The sequence below is a fragment of the Choloepus didactylus genome, chromosome 6 (assembly GCF_015220235.1).
Source record: "Choloepus didactylus isolate mChoDid1 chromosome 6, mChoDid1.pri, whole genome shotgun sequence".
In the NCBI taxonomy this organism is placed as follows: Eukaryota; Metazoa; Chordata; class Mammalia; order Pilosa; family Megalonychidae; genus Choloepus; species Choloepus didactylus.
Genome location: NC_051312.1, coordinates 150,358,327 through 150,383,697, shown reverse-complemented (window position 1 = coordinate 150,383,697; position 25,371 = coordinate 150,358,327). Strand labels below are relative to the sequence as shown.

Here is a 25,371-nt window from a genome sequence, read left to right as displayed (position 1 = left end):
GGTGGGAAACACTGAGTCTTGGAAAGTGCGTGGGCCCGGAAGAGGAGGTCCCCAGAGGAGCGCAGCAAAGGGACGTCACGTCCTTTTGGAACAAAGGCACTGGACAGTCAAGTCTTCTGCTGGCCTCACTGTCTGTCCAAGCCGGAGTGGGGAGTTGGCACAGTGGGAACATCAGGCCACAGAGGGTGTTGTGTGGCCCCAGGCTGGGCCACCTCCCGAGTCCCGCTGCTGGGCGACGGCAGCAACAGCAGGGCCAGCCCCGGCCAGCAGACTTCCATTCAAACCACACACAAGTCATGTGAAATGTCTCCATTTAATGTAGGCACTTGCATAGCATCGACACTGGGACACTTTTGCTAGAAACGACCAGGAGGAACACACCATGTCACGGGAAAAAACAGACGCTATTTACAACATTATACAGCATGCACAGGAGCCTCGTGATGGTGTTTTTATTCTTCCTTCCATGCCTTGGTAAAAACAGTTCACTGCATGTGGGAGGGAACTCCAACACAGGCGCTTGTGCAGGGGTCCAGACAGTGCTTCTCCCTCCCTTGAGAGGGGAAAACATTCGGCTCAAATGAAAGAGGTAGCTCAACCACACCTCCTCCAAGAAGTCTTCCCAATTGCTCCAACTCGGCTGTATCCTTCCTCCTGTTGCAACCATAACGCAGTTCATTCCACAAATATGTATCATCATCTCTGTCCGTGGGGATGCAGAGGTGAGCAGGGACATCTGCTCTCAGGACACTGTCTGTGGATTCACCTCCTTAGGTCCACCGCCCACCCCATCCCACCCCCCGTCAGCTGGGCTGTGTTAGAGTGCCTGGGCATGTGGGGGTCCCTAAAGCTTCCTTGGGGAAGGCCCTTCAAAGGCCCAGGGTTAAGAGCTCCTAACCCTTTCCCAGCTCCTTGACACTGTCCCTCTGGGCCACCTCAAGCAAGGGGACAGACTATTTTAAGTTAATCCGCAAAAATCAATGGCACTAGAAGGGTGGGGTTCTTAAGTAAGGCCTCAGGCTGCATCCGCAGGCTGTGCACCCACTACCCACACAGACACTGTTTGGGGGGGTGGGTCTCATGGGAAACCCAGCTTCCTTCTGGCTTCCTCATGACAAGTTTCTCCTCCCTCCCTACCACACGCCTCTTCCGTAAATAGTTCCTTTCCGGGCACCAGCACCCCTCCCACCCCAATGCTCCAGGTGGGAGCAGAAATGCAGCCCCATACTGGCCTGGAGAACAGGGCCTCGGGGCTGGGGCCGCCACTCTCGGGGAATTTAAGTCGAGTTTCTTGCAACTAGGGCTGCGAGGAAAGAGGAGGGAGACCCATCAACTCCAGAATGGAAAAAAATAATTAAAAAGAAACAAGATGTTTTACTCATATACACTAAAATACACACACTGGACCCCACCCCAGGAGCCACGAAAACAATTCCAATCTCAGCCTCGTCTTTCACCCCACTCCTTCTGGCCTGGGCTGCTGAAGGGTCTGACCCTCCTTGGCAGTTACTGCTGCTCCTCGGAGCGGGGACGAAGCGGGACTTTAGGGCCGAGATTCGGCCCAGCTCAGCGGTGGCAGGGAGGGGCCGGCGTCGCCATGTCCTCTCCTCCCAGCCCCGGGCGGCTTTGGAGCCCAGGCGGACGCGCCGTCTCCGGAGTCCTGGGGGATCGGTTCGCAGTCCGGGCTCCGCAGGCCCCGCGGAGGGGTGCCCACGGGCAGCGCATCTGTCCTCGGCCCCAGGCGTGCGCGTCGGGGGGCCAGGGGGCGGCCCCGGCCTCTACACCCCCGTCTTCTCCTTGATCCAGTCCCGAAACTCGGACAGCTTCGTGTACACGCCTGGCTTGTCCCTCCGAGCACAGCCCTCACCCCAGCTCACCACGCCGGCCTGGAAGATTCGCCCGTCGGCCTCCACGCTGGACAGCGGGCCCCCGGAGTCGCCCTGGGGACACAGCAGCCAGCCGGGTGAGCGCGCCCGCCCCGCCCCCAGCCCCTCCTCCTCCTTCCTCCCCAGCCCCACCTCCCCTCCTCCCCCGCCCCCAGCCCCGCTTCCCCCTCCTCCCCAGCCCCTCCTCCCCCGCCCCCGCCCCATCTCTCACCTCCGTCCCCGCCCTCAACCCCTCCTACCACTCCTCCCCAGCCTCGCCCCCCCCCTCCTCTCCTCCTTCCTCCTCCCCCGCCCTAGCCCCACCTCCCACCTCCTCCCACACCCCCAGCCCCTCCTCCGTCTCTTCCCCGCCCCCAGCCCCACCTCCCCTCCTCCCACGCCCCCGCCCCACCTCCCCCCTCCTTCCCCGCCCTCAACCCCTCCTACCCCTCCTCCCCAGCCTCGCCTCCCCGCCCCTCCTTCTCCTCCTTTCTCCACACCTGCCCGAGCCCCACCTGCCACCTCCCCACACACGCCCAACCCCTCCTTCCCCTCTTCCCCCGCCCCCAGCCCCACCTCCCCCCTCCTTCTCCGCCCTCAACCCCTCCTACCCCAACTCTCCAGCCCCGCCTCCCCGGACCCTCCTCCTCCTTCCTCCTCCCCGCCCCAGCCCCACCTCCGCCCACACCCCAGCCCCTCCTCCCCCTCTTCCCCCGCCCCCACCCCCTACTCCAGCCCCGCCTCTCCGCCCCTCCTCCTCCCCCTCCTACCCAGCCCCTCTCCCTCCTCCTCCGCCCCCAGCCCCCCCTTCCCCTGCTCCCGTCCCCAGCCCCACCACCCCCACAAGGCCTGGGCCCACCTGGCAGGCGTCCACGCCCCCGCTGAGGTAGCCCACGCACATCATGCGGGAGGTGAGCTGCTGCGGCAGCAGGCTTTCACAGGTGGTCTGGTTGATGACGCGGATCTCGCCCTTCTGCAGGATCAGCGCCCCAGTGCCTGCGGGGAGAAGGGGAGAAGGCAGAGCCGGGGTAACCAAGGGGGAGGCCTGTCCTGGGGGACAGCAGCTCGACGCCCAGTCACGGACACCGGCCATCCCCAAGGCCTCAGCCGAGCCACGGTTTGCGTGACTGGCGCGTTTCCGCTCGACGGCCAGGAAATCAAATCAAATCCACCCATGTGGATGCGCGCGAGCAGTTCAACGATTTGGAAAGAAACGTCACAAAACGCCCACGGGTGCAGGCTGGGGTGGTGGGGCTACAAGTGAGCTTACTTTCCTTCTTCCTCTCATTGTTCCATTAATTCCCAGCACTGGGCTGTATTAATTTTCTACTGACGTTTAAAACATGACATTGAGCACCCGAAGGCCTCTGCCTGCCGGGGGTAGGGGCAGGCGGCTGTGGGGGGCAGCCCCTCCCAGGCCCTTCCAAATCAGCCTCTGCACAGCCAGGAGCTTAGGTTGGGGATTGAATCATGTCCCCACAAAAGAGGTGTTCACACCTTAATTTGCAGTCCTGTGGAGGTGACAAACTGTGCAAATAGGATTTGGGGGAAGATGTCATTATTAGTTAAGAAGTGGGCAAGTTGAATCAGGGTGGGTCTTAATCCTTATGCCTGAAGTCCTTATCAAGAGAGGATGTCAGTCAATAGAAGCCAGAAGCCAGACAAGAGAGACGGCCACGTGACAAAGGACTGCCATCCCCAAAATCCTACCAACCAGGAACAGCACATGGCCTTGCTCACTCCTGGACTTTGAACTTCTAGCCTTCGAAACTGTGAGACAATAAATGCTTTTCGTTGAAACCAACCCCTTGTGTGGTGTTGGTCATAGCTCTGAGAAGCGACGGCAGCTTACACCCATGAAGGACTCTGGGATGGTGCTTTTATCTCCACTTTCCTCATAAAGACATCCGCTCAATTTTAAACCACTTCCCAAAGCCACTCAGGTAGTTAAAACGGCTTTGAATCTGGGCCTGCCCCCAAATGCCCTGTTCTCTTCGCTAGACCTCCCTCCTGGACAGCCTCATCCCGGGGGGGACAGGGAACAGGGCCATCGGGCCCCCAGGCGCCCAAGGGACGACTGGACAGGTGGGGCCCCCAGAGGCCGGAGACAGAGGCACTTCCCCGCGGGGCGCCCAGCGCTCACCTCCCTCCTGGGTGTGGCCCCAGCCCGTGACCCAGATGGCCTTGCCCGCCGGGAAGACGTGGGTGGCGTCGGGCAGGCAGACGGGCCGCACCACGTTGCTGTACTCGGCCGGCCGCTCCAGCTCCAGCACCGCGATGTCGTAGTCGTAGGTGAAGTCGTTGAAGAAGGCGTGGGGGATGATGCGCTTGAGCCGGTGCTCCTGCACCCCTTGGGCGCTGCGGTCGCTCTGGTCCAGCAGCCCCAGGTAGGCGGTCCACAGGGTGGGGTCGGAGTACCTGGGGAGGGCCGGAGGCGCAGCCCGCGTCAGCCCGGGGCAGAGTGCGGGGGCCGCCGGTCATGGCGCAGAGGACGCCAGGGGGCTTCCTGCCACAGACAAAGCCTCTCACCAAACCAACAAGATGGCCTTTGACGTCTGCTCCGTCTGCGTTACCCCTAAGCCCGAAGCTTTACCGGGACCTACTGTTACAGCACTTGCCCTCTCTTTACCTCCTTTCAATATGTTTTTAATCTGACTACAAATATACAAATATATGTATCGTTATCTATATATTATTTATGTTTATATTTATATTATACAGAGAGCAATATATAGATACATAGATATCTAATCTAACTTCACAGGAGTTAACAAGAAAATTAATCCAAATAATGTTTGAAGTTGGCATTATATATTCTATGAACAAAACAAACTGAAAAGCATATTGAACTGCATCTGCTAGGTGTGTTGTTGGTAGTGGAATAGATTTAGCAATTCTGAAGCTATGTAACCGACACTTCAGGACCCAGCAAATGAGTAGACACACTGATGAGGCTGGGAGCCAGTTTTCAGTGTAGGAAAAGGGAGAAAGACACAAATATGGAATGGAGGAAGAGAGGAAGAACCCTGGGCTGCTGGAGTAGAATTAGAGGCCATGGTAAAAACACATGACTCAAAAAAAGAAAAAGCCTAAAAGCACTGCCATCCTCAGTTGCCCCCAATCTTGGCTTCTAAATATCCTTCTTCACCAAAAAGAACCAGGGCTCCTTGGAGAAATGGTTGGTCTCAGGTCTGGGGCACTGTGGCAGTTTGAAGCTGTATGTACCCCTGAAAAACATGTTCTTAAACTTAATCCATTACTGTGGTTGTGAACCCATCGTAAATAGGACCTTGTGATGAGGGTGACTTCAGTTAAGGTGTGACCCAACTGAATCAGGATGGGTCTTAATCCTGTTACCCGAGTTCTTTATAAATGGAATGAAATGCAGACAGACAGAGAGAAAGCCACAGAGGGAACCGCCAGAAGCTAAAAGTCAGAGGAACGTAGAAGAGGAGGGAGAGGCCAGGAGAGCCTGCCATGTGCATTGCCATGTGACAGAAAAGCCCAAGACCAGGGATCACCAGCAGCCAGCCCCAGAATGCCGCCTTCAGAAAGCAAGCATCACCTTGATGACACCTTGATTTTGGATTTCTCCTAGCTCAAAACAATGAGCCAATAAATTCCCATTGTTTAAGCCAACCCATTGCATGGTATTTGCTTTAGCAACAAGGAAACTAAAACAGGCATTTAAAGCACAAAGTAAACTTGGGACATTTTGTTTTGCCAGAAAGTGTGTGAGTGCTAATAAATGGATGGGAATACGTTAAAGGAGCCAGTTTGAAAAGGCTTTCGCTGGTGAGATTTAGAATACTTTGAACATTGAAATAAAAAACAACAGGATTAAATTACCATGCAGGATGAATAATAAAAAAGGGAATCCATGAGTCTATCCTGAGTCTAGAAAATAATTTCAAAAAACTTTATAAAGGGGGACGGAAAGCTATTCTTTACTGAAAAACACCAGCTAATAAATATAGGAGGAATGATATGATACAAAATAACCATCTGAACATACAATGGAATATTATTCAGCCATAAAAGGAATGAAGTCCTGATGAACGCGGATGAACCTTGAAGACGCTGTGTTGCATGAAATAAGCCAGACACAAAAGGACAAATATTGTATGAGCCCACTTACAGGAAATAACTAGAATATGCAAATATATAGAGACAGAAAGTAGATTACACAAGTTACCGGGGCAGGGGTGGGGGTGATGAATGAGGAATTACTGCTTAATGGGTACAGGTTTCAGTTTGGGGTGATAGAAAAGTTTTGGTAATGGATGGTGGTGAATGTAATTAACATCACTGAATTAAATACTTGCAAGTGGTTAGAAGAGAAAATGTTATGTTATATATATGTTACCATGATTAAAAAAAATTTTTAAGCATCCTCTTGCACCTACCATAGCAATAATTAGTACATGCAACAATCATCAATGGATACTAAAATAATCACTGAGTGAAAGATATTTGGAGAACAGGATGTTCCTACTGTCTTAAATATCACCGAACTACTTATTCATAACAAAGGGGGAAGTGCATAGATGATGGAGAAAGCTGGTAGATTCAACCTTAATCAAGAAATCAAACTTTTCTCCCATATCATCACCTGCTGCCTGGTATGATGTGTTGAGAAGGAACAGAATCACCTATGTAGCGTTTCCTGACAGACATGTTTAACCTCAATCTAACCATGAGTTATTAATTTCCTAAAGCCTGCTTTTTAAGATCCTTTTCCTCTCATTCAACAGCCTAAAGCCATTCCCAAGATCTACCAGATCAAGTCTCACCTCCCTAACCAGGCATTTTATATCCATCAGTAATTGGCCATACTCTACCTAACATTGTCCCCAATCATCCAACCATCGATTTATCCATCCAGCTGTTTCGTTTATTCAACAATTATGGGTATTTATAATCTTGCAGGAATGTCACTAGACCCAGTCCTCAAGTTCACAGTGATATGAGAACCACCAATTAGAACATAACATGAGACGTTTCCTAGAGAGGAGTGGGTAGAACCCAACAGAGGAGCGTGGGATGAGAGGCGTGAACCAAGCCTTGAAGACCAAGGAGGAATTGGCCAGTCCACACCTGCAGGCAGGGGAGAGAGGGTGGCCACGGCGGTCATGATTCAGAATGTCTACCTCATCCTGCAAGCTAGGGCATGCCTCTAAAGCAGGGAGTTGGTAAGATCAGATTTGCTCTTTGGAAAGACCACTCTGGCAGTGCGGGCTGCAGACTAGAGTCCCAAGAAGGAATCAAGGACCAGTTAGAGGGTGTGGCAGTCATCTAGGTTAGGGTGACCCAAGGCACTGGCAGTGGAAATAGAAAAGAGGAGGGATATGTCAGGAATGTTTAGAGGGCCAGCACTCAGTCATTGCAAGGATGGGATGGGATGGGGGAGAGGAGGGAATCATTCTAGCCCCCTCTGGGTCCATCCCACACCCCCTGCCCTGTTATCGCAGCACCTAATACAAACATTCCCTCATCGGGGTCTTGGCTGGTGCCATGCCCCCTGCTTTCCACCTCCCTTCTCTCAAGCCTTCATCCAGCATCCTTGGCCCAAGCCTTCTCTATCAGCTCTGCCATGGTGAGCTTTTTACATTATCGAATCTAGGATGAGATTTGATTTTATCAGTAGACTGTCTCTTAGTAACCAAGAGGCCAGTTATGAAACTACCACCACTGATACCCTTAGCAGGGGGGAGTGTGCAGGTGGGGATCGCGGACATTCTGACGAGCCTCCCACACACAAGGCACTACTCTGAGTGCTGGCATGTTAAGTCACTTTATTCTCCAAATGGCCCTTCAAGGTAGGGCCGCCCATGGGAAGACGAGGACTCGGGCACAGAGAGGTTAAGGCACTTGGCTAAGGCCCCACAGCTAAGGAGCAGGACAGGACTTGAACCCAGGCAGCCTCCACTCCTGGCCCATGATAGGATCCCACCTCTCCATGAAGCCCTTCTCCACGAATCTCAGAAATGTGCTCAAAGTGACGGCGCCGCAGCCTTTGTGTCACTTCATGCCTCCCTGCTTTGTTCATGAGGCCCCTCCTTGTCTGGAAGGTCTGGTGACCACCCCGTCCATCCTACAAACACCCCCACAGCCCCCAAAGCTCCATTCAGCAGCCCCTCTTTCTAAATCCTTCCTAACAGCCGCCCTCCTGCCCACCAGGCAGAGTTCCAAATTCTGCACTTCGTGCCCTCTGTAACCTGCAGACATTTCTGCAAGGCATGGACTGTGCATGTGCACATGTGTGTAACATACCTTGTCCCCCTTCCCTGAGAAGAATATGAAGTGCAGAGACCGGGTCTTATTCATCTTTGTCTCCCTGGTGCTAATAATAATGATGGATGTTCAATATATTCATTGCACGATTAAGTGGCAGCAACAAGGCTGAGGATGAACAGAAGAGATAGGACCAGGGTGCTAATGAAGCAGAGAAAAAGAGGAGGAAGTGACAGGGCGTGGAGGTGAGTTCCAAAGTGAGCACACACACATCCTAGCTCTGTCAGCTGGGAGAGCCTGGATAACAAGGAGCCCACCGAGAGGCCAGGTCTCGGAGCTGAAATGCAATTCCATAAAAGGGCTCTGCAGAGAAATGACTAATCTAGGGCTGGGGCAGGGAGAACACAAGATGAGCCCAGGGCACCTTGGAGTGCCAGAAAGCAAGGCAGTGGCTCAGAGCAGGTCAAAGGGACCCAGGAGCCGACTGAAGGCGCTCCCCCACGGCCAAAGCTGGGACAATTTGAACAACAAAGCAAAAATAGCATGGTACTGGATTACAACCCAAAGTATAAAACAAATCTTCTTGGGTCCACCCTAATGTAAATAAGTGATTGCATAACCAAACAGGGAGAAGGAACAGATCTTCCTTCCAGGAAAATTCCAAATAACCTAAGTGGATACTGTCCTCTCCACAAGGTGAGGCTTACTGCCCCCTCCCCTAAAAGCAGGCTGGAGTTAGTGACCCACATCCAAAGAATAGGGTACAGAGCGGGGGAAAGTGGTAACGTCATGGTGGAGAAGCCAGCAAACACCATCTTAACCAAGAGATCAAGATTAACATCAACAGTTACAAGTCACATTGCTAAAACCAACCTGTGATCAGATTTGGTGGGGAAGGGGCTCTACCTCTGTGGTCATCTCTCCAAATACCCATAACCCCAGCCTAACCAGGAGGAAAACAGCAAACACACCCAGATGGGGGGACCTCCTACAGGACACCTGGCTGGTGCTGCTCAAAACCATCACGGTCTCGAAAAGCAAGGAAAAGACTGAAAATCCATCTCAAGGCAGAGAAGGCTGGAGATGGGACAACTAAATGGCATGTGGGATCTGGGTTGGCCCCTGGATCAGAAAGAGGACATTAGAGGGGCTAAATCCAAGGAAAGGAATATTCCCACATTGGTTTCTTAGTGTCAGCCAATGGGCCATGTTACAGCAGGGGAAACGGGGAGGAGCACATGAGAACTCTCCAGACCACCTTTGTAGCTTGTCCGATTGTTCCAAAATGAAAAGCTTATTGAAAAAGATTCATAAGTCAGCAAACATCACACCCAAAAGAAAGCAACTCATTTTGGCGCAGGGTGGAGTTGAGTGTGGCAGAGTGAGCAGAGGAGTGAGGGCAGCGCCAGGCTGGAAGGGGCTGCACGTCCACAGCCCAGCAAGGCCAGCCCCGCTCACCCCCTCACCCATGTCACCCCCTCATCCATGTCGATACATCTGCTCAACCCCACCCAGTGCCTGTGCATTGTGCCTATTTCATGCTGCATGACATGTTTCACCTGAAAGATGGCGGCAGGCTGTCTTCTCCTCCCGGCAAAAGGGTGGTCATGATGGCTGGGTTACATTCTCATGGAGCCTGCCAATGGCAGGAGGGCAGCCAGCCAGTAGAAGTTCCCACTGTAGCAATCTCCTGGCAGGCCCACTCCTCTGCCCCTACTTCTGTCCCCTTAGCTGTCCCCTGGGACTCCTACTGGCAGCCGCTGGCCCAGGGGACCTGGGGACACAGCTAGCCCCCTCCCAGACTGAGTCCCCCAATCCTGGGGGCTCTCTGGCCTCCCAGAGTCCAGACCCTCCCATCTAGTCCTGAGATGTCAGCGTGACCCTTCCATGGTCACCCCCCATGGGCCAGGACTCCACAGCTGCACTGTCCTGAGCTCCTGCTACGTGCTAGGCACAACACTAAGGGTTCAAGTGCGTTGTCCTGTTCAATTCTTACAACTCTCAGGGAAAGAACCAACAGCATCACCATGATCGATGGGGAACGAGTGGCCTAGGACACTGGGATGACTCGCTCAAGGTCAGCCAGCACGTCAGAGCTGAGCCCTCAATCCAGGTTTGTCCGAACCCGGCCTGAGGAGCCCGCGAGGTGCAGAGGCTCACAGCACAGGCGTTGGAACCAAACACATCTCGAGTCACCCAAGCTCGGCCACTTCAAGCCCAGATCCTGACCTGTCCACAACTTGGTTTCTGTAAAATGGGGATAAAATGGGACCTGCCTCACCAGGTCACTACCAGACAAAAATTACTTTTTGATGCATATGACAATGGGGATGAAACTTGAAAACAGTAGGCTGAGCGAAAAAAGCCAGACATGATAGGACAGGTATTATATGAGTCCACTCATGTGAAACATCTAGAATAGGCAAATTCATAGAGACAAAAAGTAGACTGGAAGTTACCAGGGTCTTGGGGAAAAGGGGACGGGCAGTTACTGCCTAATGGATCCCAAGTTTCCGTGTGGGGTGATGGAAAAACTTCATGATGGAAGGTGCCGATGGTGGCATAACATAGTAAAAGTAATTAATGCCACTGAATTGGATACTTGAGAAAGGTTAAAAGGGCAAAAATTGATGTTACATGTAAATGTTATAATTATAAATAAATTACAAAGTAAATTATAATTGGTTGATTACCGCTGGCATGAAGCTCAGTCCTGGGGCAACCGCTGCCTCTCCAGCTTTGTGCACCCTACCTTGGCACGACTGATACCCACGGCTGGGGGGCTTTGCAACCCCAGAAAACCTTCAGAGGGTGCAGGGAGGCCTCCCCCCACCCCCTGCCCCACCCCACCCCACTCCACGACTCACTTGAATCCTCTGTCATCGACGTAGCAGTGCGCCGCGGACACCAGCCAGCTGGGCGAGATGAGCGAGGCCCCGCAGACGTGGCCCTGGCCCTGGGCGTGCAGGCTCACCTGCCAGGGCCACTCGCCCACATCTGCATCCTCACCCCCCACGACCCGCGACCGCTTGCTGAACAGCCGCAGCCCGCAATCTGCAAGGGGGCAGAGAACCCCAGAGGCCAGGGTTACGGCTTGAATTGTGTCCCCAGAGGGACCCGCTCCAGGCCCAGGCCCGGGCCCATGGCTGTGACACTAGTGAGCGGGTTCCCTGATGCTATTAGTTAGGACGAGGCCGAACCAGAGTAGGACAGGCCCTCGTCCCATGCAAAGAGCGTCCTGACAAGCAGAGGAAACTGGACGCAGGAAGAGAGTGAGAGTGACGGCCACGTGATGGAGGCAGAGCTCCGGTTAGGCCACCACAAGCCAGAGGAGAAGCAGGGAGCAGACTCTCCCCTTTCAGAGGAAGCACAGCGAGCTGACTCCCTGATTTCAGACCTGCAGCTTCCAGAACCAAGAGACAATCAACTCCTTGTCTGTGGTTCCTGGTTCAGTGGCCCGGGCAAACTCAGACCGAGTCAAGGCAGGGACACCCAGGCCCCACAGGGCCACCACCAGCTCCGACCCTTAGAAAGGGGCCTGTTTCTCTCAGGAGGCGGCATCCAGGGCCTGAGGGACCCCACCCCACCAGCCTCGTCAACTCCCTACCTCGTAACAGGGACCTCTTCTCTGCCCCCAAACTCAAAACCCTCCCAACCCGGCCTCCCCTGTCCTGCTCGGTGCACCAAGGGGCCTCCGGGTGCAGCTGCTTTGCTTGGATTTGGTGCGGGCGCCATTTGCATGCATTTTCTTGCTCTCTCAAGTAGGAAGAGAGCCAGGGTGATGGGAAGTCAAAGGATGGCAGTGGGGATCTTTGAATTAACCCAGGACCAGCATTTCTGGTGAAGGCTGCTCAGGTTGGCCGTGCCCCCTCCAGGTGGCCTCTGTCCACAGAGCAAGGACTCACCGACCCTGGGCAGATCCCACCAGGTCTCAGACATGCCAGCTGCCCAGGCCACTGGGACCCCAGCCAATCCTTCCCCAGAGAGCCCCCTCCCACCAGGGGCCAGACCAGGCCGGGGAGCTCACCGCAGTCCTTCTCGTCCGAGCCGTCAGCACAGTCCTGCTGCCCGTCGCACTCAGGGTTGGCCTTGTTCACGCAGAGCCCGCTGTGACAGCGGTAAGTGTGCTTGGTGCAGGTGACAGTGCTCACTGCCCAGGGAGAGGGGAGTGGAGAAGAGGGGACGGGTGGGGGGTCAGCCCCTTGCAGCCCCCAGGACTGCCCTGCATCAGGACCCACCCACTTTTAGCCCCTCCATCCAGCCACCCACCCCACCCATGTCCACTGTCCTTCTCCCTGGGCGATGGCCACCCACACTGGTCTGTGGCTATTAAGCTTTGGTGACATGCTGCATGTGAGGCTCCCATGGCTGCTTCCATAGGTTTCTCTGCATTTGGGGGGAGGTTCCCTGCAGGAAAGGGCAGTGTGGCCCCCCACAGGTCGTGACCGTGTGACCTCTGCAGGAAGGGACAGTTCTCTGATGGGACAGTGACCCCCACAAGAAGGGACTGTGGGAACCCTGCAGGAAGGGATGGTGCCCTGACCCCCTGAGCCCCCACCCTGCCCCACCCATATGGTCCTCACCTCTGTCACAGGTGGCCTCGTCCGACCCGTCCCCGCAGTTGTCTCGCCCATCACACTGCTGGCTCTTTGGCAAGCACTTCCCGTTGCCACACTTGAAGTTCTGAGCTGGGCAGCCTGGGGGAGCACAGGGACTCCAGGATGCTGGGCAAACCCCGCCCCTTACCCCCAGCCCCGCCCCCCCACCCAGCCACGGAGGGTGACTCCTCCCAGGGGACACCCCAGCCCACCCCACCCGGAAGCCCAGTCGGCGCCCCCTCCCCGGGCACTCACTGCAGCCCAGCTCGTCACTGTTGTCCCCACAGTCGTTGACATTGTCACAGACCCAGTAGAGGGGCTTGCAGAACTTGTTCTTGCAGGTGAACTGGTGGGCGGGGTTGCATTCTGGGGGGGGCGAGGGTGGTGGTGAGTGGGACCCAGGCCTCACTCCGGCTGCAGGGCCCCTCGCTGCTTCCTGGGGACACCCGGGGGGTGGCGTACTGAGGACAGGGTGGGGCAGGGCTGGGAGGGACTCACGGCAGTTGAGCTCATCGCTGTGGTCCGCGCAGTCGACCCAGCCGTCGCAGCGCAGGGCCTTGCGGATACAGCGCCCCGTGTTACATGTGAACATGCCAGGACACGCTGCGGGGACAGGAAGGCCTGGAGTCCACGCCGCCACCCACAGCCCACTCCCATCTCCCCTCCCTCCAGGCCAATTTTGTGGCCACACTGGGGACCAAAGAGAGAGCCCCTCCCAGCCCAGCACCCCAAAGCAGAGCACAGCAGGCAGGTGCCGGAGCTCAGGGCAGGGGTCCCCTAGGCCACCAAGGTGGGCTTCCTGAAGACAAGGTGCTTGCTCGGCAAAGCGCATGCCCACAGCCAAACAGCCCCTGCAGGCCAAGGCCAAGGGCGGTCGTGGGCTTGCAGCCTGGGCCAGCCAGGACATCCCTCCCGGACCTCCGTGGCGGAAACCCAGAGAAGGCTGGCCTGGGCTTGCGCCCAGTCCTGGTGCCACCGATGCGTCCTTTCTGCATCCCAGCTCCTCGTCCGTAAGGTGGGAGCAGTGGTAGCGGAGCAGATTGAGGATGTACAGGTGCCATCCAAATGTAAGACGGCATCACCGTATTTCCTTCATGCTAAGATACGTGCCACCTTTTAATGTTTCTGAAATTGAGATGTATCTGATGACTGACATCAAAATGGAGTTAAGAGTCATAAGGCAGATCACAGAGTTGGCAGGAAGCCGTTGTCACTGCCTCCATGCAATAAGCGTTGCCGTGTATCAAAGGGATCTGTTCATCCAATTAGACTTTTGGTTATAAGCCACACAGTTGCATTTTAACTTACATTTGGATTCGTCAGTATAGCCCAAATGTCTTCCAAATTAATGCTTAATGGATACAGGGTTTCTGTTTGGGGTGGGGGCAAGTTTGATAATGGATGTTGGTGGTGGTAGCACAATATTGTGAGTGTAATTAGCACCACTGAATTGTACACTTGCAAGCGGTTAAAATGGGAAATGTTGTAGATATGTTACCACCACCAAAACTTTAAAAAAAAAAAAAAAGAAAGAAAGAAAGAAAGAAAGGAAAAAAGAATGCCTTCCAAAAGGCATTCTATGATGCGGGATGGAAACAAAACATTTTTGCCTACCTGGAGGAACTGCTATGCATGCAGCAGACAGTGAAATTAAAGGCAAAAGAGATCACCCAAACTCTTAGAATTTATAGATCACAGAATTTTCGCTCTTGTGCTGAATATCATTGGTCAAAACCTTCCAGCTGATTTTGAAATAGTTTTAACTTCCTTTTTAGGGAAAAAACTGAAACTGTGGGTTTAACAAAAGGGAAAATGCAGACTAAAGCCTCAGCGTTTTCTAGTATGTCTCTAAATTATGCAATTAGTACTGCGGCCACAGAGAGAGATGCAAAAGGACAAATATTGTATGATTCCACTTACATGAAATATTGAGAGGCAAGTTCACAGAGATAGAAAGATCAGACGTTCCCAGGGGCTGGGGGGAGGAGGAGATGGGGAGCTATTGCTTCATGGGTGCAGAGTTTCTATTTGGGGCCAGAAAAAACTCCTGGTAGTGGAAGGAAGTGGTGGTAGCACAACATTGTAGATGTAATAAATACACATTAAAATGGTTATATGTATGCCACCTCAATAAAAAAAAAATTTTTTTTCTAAAAAGGCCACACAGACCAGCACCGGTTATTGAAGTCAGGGTGATGGGTGACCAAAGGGACGGTGGCCCAAATAACTCGGGAGGGCCAGGGCAGACCCGGACAACATCAGGCCCCTCAATGAACACATTGAAAGTAGCGGTTTCGCCCCAAAAGAGCTCTGCCTCCTACCACCCCATAGAAGGTAGGAGATACCAGGGTGAGAGACGCCCCCCGGCCAGGCCCTCTGGCCACTTCCCTCCTGCCACAGGTGTCCTTTGCCTGCACTCACGATCACTGGAGTCGTAGGAGAGGAATTCAGCCAGGAACCCTGTGTCGGTGTAGGACGCATCCGAGTGGAAGCGAACGGTGACCCTGCTGCTGTTACTGGTGACCACGAACTGGGGCTTCTCGCCGCAGTACCTGGAAGACAGCCAGGAGGAGGCGGCTGGGGGCGCCGGGCCGGGCGCAGGGGCTGCCACGCCTGCAGAGTGGGTGGAGACCCGCGCACAGGGCGGCCCTGGACCCCACCTCGCCCCGTGGATCTCCACGTAGTCCTTGGTGCAGGTGCCCAGGGCCACTTCAGGCTCCACCAGGTAGAAGACGTTGAAGCGCACCTTCACGTTCCTGTTCGCCGGCACCTGCGAGAGAGACACGGCTGGGTCTCTGCGGCTTCCTGCCCGCTCCCCCAAACCCGGCGATGCCAGGGGCCCACCGGGGGCAGCACTCCTTCCTATCTGTCCAATTTCCCGCTCTCCATCTTCCAAACTGAGCCCGAGAGGGCCACAGGGAAGGCAGAGCACGTGCGACCCAGGTTAGCTGTTTGGAAGGACTTCTAGACTCAGAGGCAAAGGCGCTCTTCTGTTACGGAAAGAGGCCGGAAAGTTCTCCTGGTGCTGATCTGTGACCGACTTGTCTACAGACTCCCTTTTAGAGAGGCCCCTTCCCAGGGGCTTCCCCTGGTCACTCTCTGATGCCTCCAAGACACAGATACCACCACCCTCATTTCCCTATGGGTAAACTGAGGCACACAGAGGCCATCTGACTAGTCCCTGGCTCAGCCCTTGATGGTGGAGGCTGCCCTTGCGGTCTCCACCTCCCCACCCCTCCCCACTGGCCATCCTGGAGCACCCACTGCTCTGCCACCACTCTCCTGTGCACACAGCTCCTACCTCGATGTCCCAGGTGCAGTCGATGTTGGGTGGGTAGTGGGCCGGGTAATAGGGGCTGCTGAATGTCCCCTGGGCTTGACGAAAGTAGCCTCCACAGCCTGGCAGAAAAACGCAGGAGGACCGGTGTGAGGCCCAGGCTAAGCGGGGCCTGCCGGGAGCAAAACCCGCCCTGCTCTCCCGTCAACCCCACGGGAGCGGAAATCTGCACCCCTGGACCCGTAACGGCAAGTGGCTGGAGGCTGAGGGCCAGCAGACAGCCGCAGGGAGGGCTCCTGGCCCAGCTGGCCAGCAGAGTGCCCTCTGGCTTAGGGTGCAACCTCTGTGGCTTCTGGGCCCGTCCTCCAGCTCGGTCACCTGCACCCACCCTGCCCCTGCCCCTCCTTACTGCTCATCTTAGGGAGCTGGAAGAAGGTGGCCTCAAAGCCCGGGTGCCGCCGCTCGGTGGTGGTGATCAGCGTGACGAGCAAGACGTTCTGGGAGGAGAGGAAGGTCAGGTTGTAGGAGGGAGGGTAGGCGCCACAGAGCCTGCGTGGGGGGTGGGGAGCAGAGGGAGGTGGGGTCAGGAACGCATGCAGAGCCGGCCCCGGCCCCAAGCCCGTCCCACCCACCAAAGGCCAAGAGAGGAGGCCGAAAGACCCCCGATCAAGTCCCTCTCCGGACAAACAATCAATGGTGCAAGTAAGGAGTTGGTGAGGAGACTGTTGGTCATTGATTAAAATGGCAAAATCTCAGACACATCAAGTGCCCGACCATAGGGGACTCGTTAAATAAGCTATGGAAAGTAGCAGCAGTAGTAGTAGTAGTTATTAAGAACGTGCCACATGCTTTTATATCTATTAAGTCATGTGATCCTAACAACCCTAGGAAGCAGATACGATTATCCCCATTTTCCAGATAGGGAAACCAAGGCACAGAGAGACTAAGTCATGTGCCCAAGAGTATACAGTTAATAAGTGGGAGGGCTGGGACCCAAACTCAGACTCCAGAGTCCCCCTTCTCTGCAGGACTATGTCGTCCTGCCTCCAAATAATGCAACATTATTGAAAATGAGGATGAGACCCAGGAAAAGTGAAAGCAGATGTGCAAACAAAAACTCGTGGGTGAAGGTTCATAGCAGCATTATCTGTAACAGCAGAAAGCAGAACAACTAAAAGTCCACCTTCTGATGAACAGAGAAATGAAAGGTGGTCTACCCATATGATGGAATATTCTTCAGCTATAAAAAGGAATGAAGTACTGATAACACACTACAACGTGGATAAGCCTTGAAAACATTATGCTAAGTGAAAGAAGACAGTCATGGAAGACCATATAGTGTATGATTCCATTCATATGAAATGCTGAGACTAGGCAAATCCATAGAGACAGAAAGTGGATCAGTGGTTGCCAAGGGCTGGGGGCGGAAATGAAAAGTCACTGGTAACAGGTACAGGGTTTCTTTTGGGGATAATAAAAATATTCTAAAATTGAGTGTGATGATAACTGCACAATTCTGTGAATACACTAAAAACCACTGAATTTTATGCTTTAAATGGGTAAATTATGTGGTATGTAGAATGTATCTTCCTAATGCTGTTAAAAATGGTGGTTAGAAACAAGTTTACTGATTTGGAAAGACCATCATAATATACTTAGTGAAAAAGAAAAACAGGCAACAAAATTGAATGTACAAGAACAATATACATATTACTAGGATTAAAAAAATTTCTTAAAATGATAGGACTGTACAACACAAACGGTGAACCCAATGTAAACTATACACTATAGTAACAGGACAGTTATAATATTCTTTCATCAATTGTAACAAAGGCACCACACTAATGCAAAGTGTTAATAAGAGAAAGGGTTATAAGGGAACTCTGCATTTTCTATAAACCTACAACTTCTCTAATTAAAAACAAAAAGTTGTTAGAGATCAGATAGCAAAAAAAAGTGTCAGACTCTTTATTAATAGCTCTTAAAAGGTGTTAATAGTCCAAAACCAGAGGATTTATTGCAAGGCCTTTTGATAAAATAAAGTACATTTGACTGCAAAAACAAAAACAAAAAAAATCAGAATGTTCAGTACAATCCTATTTTAAAATACACACACACATATAGCAAATAAGTCTAGAAGAACAGACATGAACAGTGGTTATTTCTAGATGTGAGGTGATGAGTGGATACTGTCTTCTTTTCGCTTGTCTACTTTCCACTTTTCCCTCGGGATCATGCATTTGCTTTTTGTTCAATTAAGAAGTCAGCTAGAGAGAAGGAAACCCTCATAAAAGAGGGGCTTGGGCAGTGTCCTAGGCTGTGGTGGCAGATGGTTTCTCTCTCCCTTCGGGCCTGAATCTTAATGGATCATTAACATCTTCCAGCTCATTTCCCCACAGCCACGGAAAGCTCTGGCGCCTGACCCCCTCGGGGGCTAGGCCTGGCGGTTGACAGAGGCTCATCCACTGGGGCTGGGTTCAGTTCAGAGGCACCACGAGCCCTCCTCAGCCTCCCAAAGGCTGACAACATCACCCCCAATGGCCCCCAAACCCACCCAATATCACACCACACCTGTTCTCTGCAGCCTGGAAAACCCACGATGGCCTTTGGCCGAGAGTCACAAAATCCCTCCCAAACCCACGCTGCGGCCCAGCCAGCCCCCAGGACACTCACTGCACCAGCACGTGGGGCTCCATGGGGCTCAGCGTGTCGTACACGGCCACCATGTCTCTGTCGTGCCCGTCGCAGGGCGCCACGTCGAAGCTGCGGAAGGTGAGGCTCAGCACGGCCCCGGCGTCCCCCCGCAGGGCCCACTGGCAGTGAGCACGGGCCGGGTAGGGGCTGTCGGGGAAGCCGGGCGTGGTGAAGCGCGTCAGCTCCCCGCCTCGGGCGTGCAGGGCGAAGCTGCAGCTGTCTGTGGGGCAGACAGGGCAGGGGTGAGGGCATGGGGCTGAGCCGGGCTGTGCACCCAAAAACCCACGGGGGGGTGCCCCGAGGCCCTGTCCCTCTAAGAGCCCCAGGCTCCTGGGCATGGCTCCATCTGGGGCCCGTTGGGAAGGGGCCTGGGAGAGGTGGACGGCCGTGCGACTGTCACCACTGGGCGACTTCTGGGGAGCCCCAAGACTGAGGGGAGCAGGGGTGGTACTTACTGTCCCGGGTTGTTTGGGCCATTCTCGGGTCCGTGGCTGCAGAGGGAAAGGAGAATAAAGGGTTTCTTGGCGTTGTCTGCTTCGTGCACCTGCTTCCTTATGACCCTAACAGGAGGCACCCCGGGCGGCCCCACCCCAGGACTCACGGAAGGCCACCACGGACGTCATGACGAAGGACTGGAGAGCGCGGGCACGGGGCGGCAGCGTGACGATGCGCTCCTGCGCCATGGACCACTCGGCCTCCTCCGCCAGGTGCTGTGGGAGGCTGAACTCAGACCAGTAGTACGCGATGACGCTGCCCTCGCTGGGGAGAGGGGTCCGGCCTGAGTTGCAGGGACTCCGGGCCTTCCTTCCCCACAGCCCCCCAGGCTGCAGGGGGCAGGCGCAGGGCAGCCAGGCCTCCCCCAGGAGGCCTCCCTCCAGGCTGGGACTTGTCCCACATCCCCAACCCTCTCACCGTCTAGTCCCCCTCTGCTCTACCAGGCCCACCCCAACCAGACACATTCTGGGTTCTCAGGCTCAGGAGTGAGAACAAAGTCTGGGGCAGGGTTTTGCCTCCACCTCCAGCTTGGGCCCACCGAATACCACCCTCCTGATCTGAGACCTGGGATGGCACAGCCTCTTGCTTTGAAAACAGGACGTTTGTAACTGAACAAGTTCTCATTAAAGCACACACCCCAAGAAGCGCGGGGACAAAGTGCGCTAACAGCTTGCTGGAAGGATAGAACAGGGCCTGGGGACGCTCCCAGAAGACCCCACGTCCGCCCCCACCCCACCCCTCTCCCCGCACCCACCTGAAAGCCGTCACGGCCGACTCCTTATGGTAGGGGCCCAGGACGGGGATCCCTCTGTACAGCAGCTTCAGCTGGGGGGGCAGGAGGAGACTCACAGCAGCCGAGGCTGACCCCTGTCCCCACTCCCCCACCCGGAAGCCCCGCGTCCCGCCATCTGGGAGGGTGAAGAGGCCCCCAGCGCCCTTCTTTGTGCTGGGGTGTGGGGAGCCAGGACAGGAGACGGGGCCCGCGTCCAGGCCGGGACTCACCGCTTCCTTCACCTTGGTGGCCAGGTTTACAAACTCTGTGGAGTTGGAGTCCTCGTAGGCATCCAGGAATTTCTCATTTGTGATCCTCAGGTGGCCGTTGAAGATCATGGGGACCTGCGCGTTCCGGGCTGAGTGAGAGCAGGGAAGGAGACGGTCAGTGGGAGGGGACCACCCTACCCCATGGGGAGGTGACAAGCAGACTCAGCTCCAGCCAGCTCCTTTGTGGCTCCCTCCTTAAGGCTCCAAAGGCCCAGGAGAGCAGGCGCCCAGACCCCAGGGGCTTGAACCCCTGAGCTTTCCTTAGCCCCACCCTGAACCCCACCCTTGGGCACACGTCCAGCCAGGTACAGAGGTCCATCTGCCCCCAGGCTGCCGTACCCAGGGCCCACTCCCCCGGGCCCCACTCACACTGGAAGTGCCACACCAGGAAGCCAACCAGGAGGGACAGCACGGAGACGCCAGTGACCACAGCCGCCAGCACCACCCAGCACTTTGGGCCGTGCTTCTCCACCTTCTTGGCATTGTTGGCTGGTAAGAACTCCACACCTTCCTCCAAGCCATTCATGTTCTGAAGAGAGGAAGGTGCCAGGGCTCAGAAACTGTCTTTCCCTTCACCAGCCTCCCCAGCCCAGCTCAGGGAAGGACATTTTCATTTCTTGAAGGCCGGCTTGGAGAAAACGGCAAGGATGTGGATGAGCACAGGGGCTAGTCCATGAGCCACTGGAGAAGAGAGAGGTGGTCTTTCCATCCCAGTCCCCCAGGTTAGTTTAAAGAAAAATGAAATGAAGGACATCTCTAAACCCAGTCGTTGAGGCTCTCCACTTAAATGAATCATCTGGGGCAGGGGGAGCTCCGAAGTAGGGGAGGAGACCCAAGCCCAGGGGCCATGTCCCACAACCATGATGCCTCTGCAAATTACAAATGGCAGCCCTCCCCAGGCAGCCGCTGTCCCGGGCATGGTACAAGAATCCTGGACTATTTCAGTCCCCACTCTTCACCTGGGCGGGGAGCTCTTGGGCAGTGCCTTACCTGCACGCCCAACCCCAGCGGCCCTGCCCCTGCCGTTGTTTAACCAGCCCTGGGCAACTCCATTGTGGAACAAACCACGCTGCCTTCAACCCCTTAGGGTCTGGTCCAGGAACTCGAGCTGGCGTGAGAAAGGCCAGCTCTCTACTGCAATCCACACCCATGCTCAGAACCAAGAGAGTGCAAAGCAAGCAAGCAAACAAAACTGCAGACAAAGAGGGCGAGCAGCTTCCTGGGTTCCTGCCTGCCAGAGGACGACCCAGGAGGAGCGGGGCACAAATACAGACGGGAACAGGTGGGGGTTTGCAGCTCTCAACGACAGATCTACAGACTTTTCTGCACCATGGCACAAAACTTGACCTGCCACTCCTAAATCCTACAGATGTGCTGTGCTCTTTGGCTGGGACATTTTAGGTTTGACCACCTTCTACCCAGTCCAGAAAGGTTTAGAGTGAAAAGCAATATCCCCTACCCAAAATTGCCCAGAAGCAGCCACTTAGAAGACTTTGCAGATGTAGCTCTTCTGCTGGCTACCTCCCTAACTCTAACTCATGTGCTTAATCTGACATTCCTTGGCTTGTCACCTTTACACATTATTAACTCAAGGCTATGAAAGATTCCTCCCACCGCTGCCATTCTTAGATACTGATATTTCTAATTTTTGTTTCCCTATTGGTTACATTTGTGACTTTATCTAATATCATTCAGAGAAACACACCCCAGAGGCAACCTCTTGAAATGCTCTCAAGCTGCTGCTTCTGGAATTTGACCCCATATGTCTAAATAATATGCCAATACCACTAGCTCTCCATTCATCGATTTAAAATACAATCAACGGAATTCCCATCATCATAATGTGCCTTTTAATGTCCATATTTCCCCCATCCTCTGTCCTCCCAACAGTTATAAATTTTCATTTACTTAGATTTCTTTTTAACACACATCCAAGTCTTTCTGTATGATCTAAGAGCTCTGTAATACCCTTCTCTCAATCTTCCACATATAAATTCTGTCAAATAACCTATTGTTTCATTTTCTCCTGGGTCCCTCTGTCCTCCCACACAGCCGGGTAGCCTGCCCTCATCACCACCCTGGGAATTTCTTTCATTTCCTTCCTTTGTTATAGCTCTGAATTCCTGGATTCCACATCTTCATCTCTCTTGAGTTACTTCATTTTGTAGAACAGTTTTCAGTAGTTTCCCAAGAGGCAAATTTTTGAGACTTTGCATGCTTCTGAAAAGATCCATTCTGCCCTCATTTTGGTGGATAGTATGGCTGGGTAGAGAAATATAGGCATAAAATAATTTTCACTTGGAATTTTGAAGGCTCCATTGTCTTTTAGCTTCCAAATTTGCTTTTAAGAAATATGATACTGCTACAAATCCACACCTTTAATTATGGCTTTTGTTCTTTCTCTGAAAGCTTTGAGGATATGCCTTGAATTTAAGTCTCTAAAATTTATTGTGCTGGGCTCTCCAATGCTGTTTCAATCTGGAAACTCACATCTTTTCTTCTGGGAAATTTTCTTACACTATTTTTTAGGTTATGTCTTCCCTTACATTCTCTCTGTTCTCTTTCTGCAATTCCTATTGTCCTCTACTTTTCTTATCCTTTCTCTGCTATTATTCATCTCAATTGTTTTCATTTCAGCTATCAACTTTTAATTCCCAAGAATTCTGTCTTGTTCTCTGATTTTTCCTTTTACGGCATCTTGTACTTATTTCATGAATGCAAAATCTTTTCGTCTCTGTATTTCTATTAAGTATCTTTTTCTCTGTTTTTCACTTTCTCCTCTATGTGGAAGGCTTTTCTCGAATGTCGGAGGATCCTGGTTGTTCATTCCTATTTTGGAATGAGGACCAGAGGCTGTTTGGAGAGTTTGTGTGCACAGCTTGCCACAAATGGCTTCACTATAGAACACAATTATGTGGCTAACCAGATTGTTACTGGGCACTCCCAAATGTTAAGTTATGTAGATCTTTCCTATGAGTAGTTTAATTCCTCCAGAGAATAATTTTCCAATCTCCCGCCTGGGGCGATCTAAACCCAGCCACATGTAAGAGAACAGATCGTCAACTCACTCTCCCACTCTTCGCCCCTCATGCCGGCCCTCCTCTAGGCCTGGTGTGCAAAACTCTGGAGGCTCTCAGTTCCATTTCTCCAAACTATTCTTCCCATCTCCCTTTGGGAGCCTGGCGAAGCAGTTGCCTTTTTGCTTGGGATGGAGGTAGGAATCTGCCCTTTCCTGACTCACCTCTCTCCTCTATACTACCCAAGGCCCAATTCCCGAGCCTGGCAGAAAAGAGAACATTATCAAGGAAATACTAGAATATTTCCAAGAGCTGAAGAGTGACACATATTCTCAAATCCAAAAGGCCCACAAAATGATGAGAAAGAAAAAACAAGAAAGAAGCACACGTAACTAAATATATTGTATTGAAATTTCATCACCAAGGATAAAGACCTCTACACCTCTTTTTTTTCACTCTCATATTTTCACATTTCTTTGTCTTTTAGTTCTACTCCGAGAACTTTTTTACTAGTTCTTGCAAACCTTCCACTGAATTTTAAAAACAGTTTTCAAGAGGTGCAACTGACATAAAATAAATGGCACACGTTTAAAGTGTACAGTTTGGTAAGTTTGCATATGTGTATCCATGAAACCATCATCATGCACGATCATGATAATGGATTTTTGTCCATCATCCCCAAAAGTTTCCACCTGGCTCCTGGTTATCCTTTTCTGCTGTGTCTCCCTGCTCTATCTTCCTGACCAAAGGCAACCACTGATCTGTTTCCCATCATTAAAAATTCATTTGTCTTTTCTAAAACTTTTTATAAATGGAATTATATAGAATATTCTTTTTGGGGGGAGGGAGGTCTGGCTTAATTTACTCAGTGCAATTGTTTTAAAACTCATCCACATTATTACATATATCAATATTTCATTCCTTTCTATTGCTGAGTAGTATCCTATTGTATGGATATAAACAATTTGTTTACCCATTCACCAGCTATTAGACATACGGATTGTTTTCAGTCTTTGGCTATTCCAAAGAGAGCTGCCCTGAGCATATCTATATGAGTCTTTGTATGAACACATGCTTTCATTACCCTTGAGTAGATGCCTACAAGTGGAACAGCAAGATTGCATGGGAGAAGCATACCTAACTTTTTAAGAAACTGCCAAACTGTTTTCCAAAGTGATGTACCATTTTACATTCCCACCAGCAGTGCATGAGAATTCCAGTAGCTCAGCTTTCTTTCCAAAACTCTTGGCATGGGAAATCTTCTTAATGTTAGCAATTTGATTAGATGCATCTCATTGCAGTTTTAATTTACTTTTCCCTAATGACTAAGGATGTGAAGCAGCTTTCCATGTGCTTAATTGCCATCTGTTTATCTTCTTTGGTGAAGTGTCTTTTCAAATCTTTTGCCCATTTTTAAATTGGGTTGTTTATTTTCTAATTATTGAATTTTAAGAGTTCTTTATATATTCTGGAAACAAGTCCTTTGTCAGATACAAGTTTTGTGATAATTTTCTCCTAATCTTGTATTTTCATTCTCTGAACAAATGCCTTTTGGAGAGCAGTTTTTCATTTTGATTAAGCCCAATATGTCAAAATTTTCTTTCATGGGTTGTGCTTTTGGTGTCGTAGCTTAGAAATCTTTGCCTAATCTGAGATTTTCACCCATGTTTTCTTCCAAAAGATCTATAGTTTGTGGCTTTCTAGTTAGGCCTAAGTCTACTTTAAATCAGTTTTTTTTTTTTTCATATGATATAACTATAACAAATAACTATAAGAAATAAAAGTGTTTTTTTAAATATGGATGTCCCATTGTTCCACCACCATTTATTAACAAGACTGTCCTTTCTCCACTGACTTGCCTGTGCAGCTTTGTCAACAATCAGTTATCTGTGTAAGTGTGGTTCTGTTTCTGAACTCTATTCTCTTCCATTGATTTATTATCCATCTTTATGCCAACACCATACTATCTTGATTGCTGTCGCTTCACAAGAAAGTAAAAAATGCTATTGAAATAAGTTTAGCAAGATGGCGGGATACAAGATCAATATACAAAATCAAATGTATTTCTACATACTAGCAATGGACAATCAGAAATTGAAATTTAAAAAATACCATTTACAAGAGCATCCAAAAACACAAAATACTTAAGG

The 25,371-nt window shown here is 52.1% G+C and overlaps 1 protein-coding gene across 2 annotated transcripts in view; it reads right to left on the bottom strand.

The window, feature by feature from the left end:
* Positions 1-309: 309 nt before the first annotated feature.
* ST14 (ST14 transmembrane serine protease matriptase) overlaps positions 310-25,371 on the bottom strand; it is a 41,218-nt gene continuing 16,156 nt past the window's right edge. The window contains exons 2-19 of one of the 2 annotated variants that reach the window (XM_037841962.1): positions 20,574-20,733; positions 20,166-20,293; positions 19,918-19,988; positions 19,270-19,427; positions 19,124-19,159; positions 18,648-18,888; positions 16,384-16,523; positions 15,999-16,096; positions 15,358-15,467; positions 15,119-15,249; positions 13,196-13,300; positions 12,953-13,063; positions 12,683-12,796; positions 12,127-12,249; positions 10,967-11,153; positions 4,009-4,283; positions 2,725-2,861; positions 310-1,940 (exon numbers count right to left, since the gene is read on the bottom strand). In XM_037841962.1, the coding sequence (XP_037697890.1) occupies positions 1,779-1,940; positions 2,725-2,861; positions 4,009-4,283; positions 10,967-11,153; positions 12,127-12,249; positions 12,683-12,796; positions 12,953-13,063; positions 13,196-13,300; positions 15,119-15,249; positions 15,358-15,467; positions 15,999-16,096; positions 16,384-16,523; positions 18,648-18,888; positions 19,124-19,159; positions 19,270-19,427; positions 19,918-19,988; positions 20,166-20,293; positions 20,574-20,733 (2,487 nt within the window). In that variant the 3' untranslated portion in view covers positions 310-1,778. Of the gene's footprint in view, positions 1,941-2,724; positions 2,862-4,008; positions 4,284-10,966; positions 11,154-12,126; positions 12,250-12,682; positions 12,797-12,952; positions 13,064-13,195; positions 13,301-15,118; positions 15,250-15,357; positions 15,468-15,998; positions 16,097-16,383; positions 16,524-18,647; positions 18,889-19,123; positions 19,160-19,269; positions 19,428-19,917; positions 19,989-20,165; positions 20,294-20,573; positions 20,734-25,371 lie in introns of those variants that run through there. The other variant, XM_037841963.1, reaches the window with a different exon arrangement.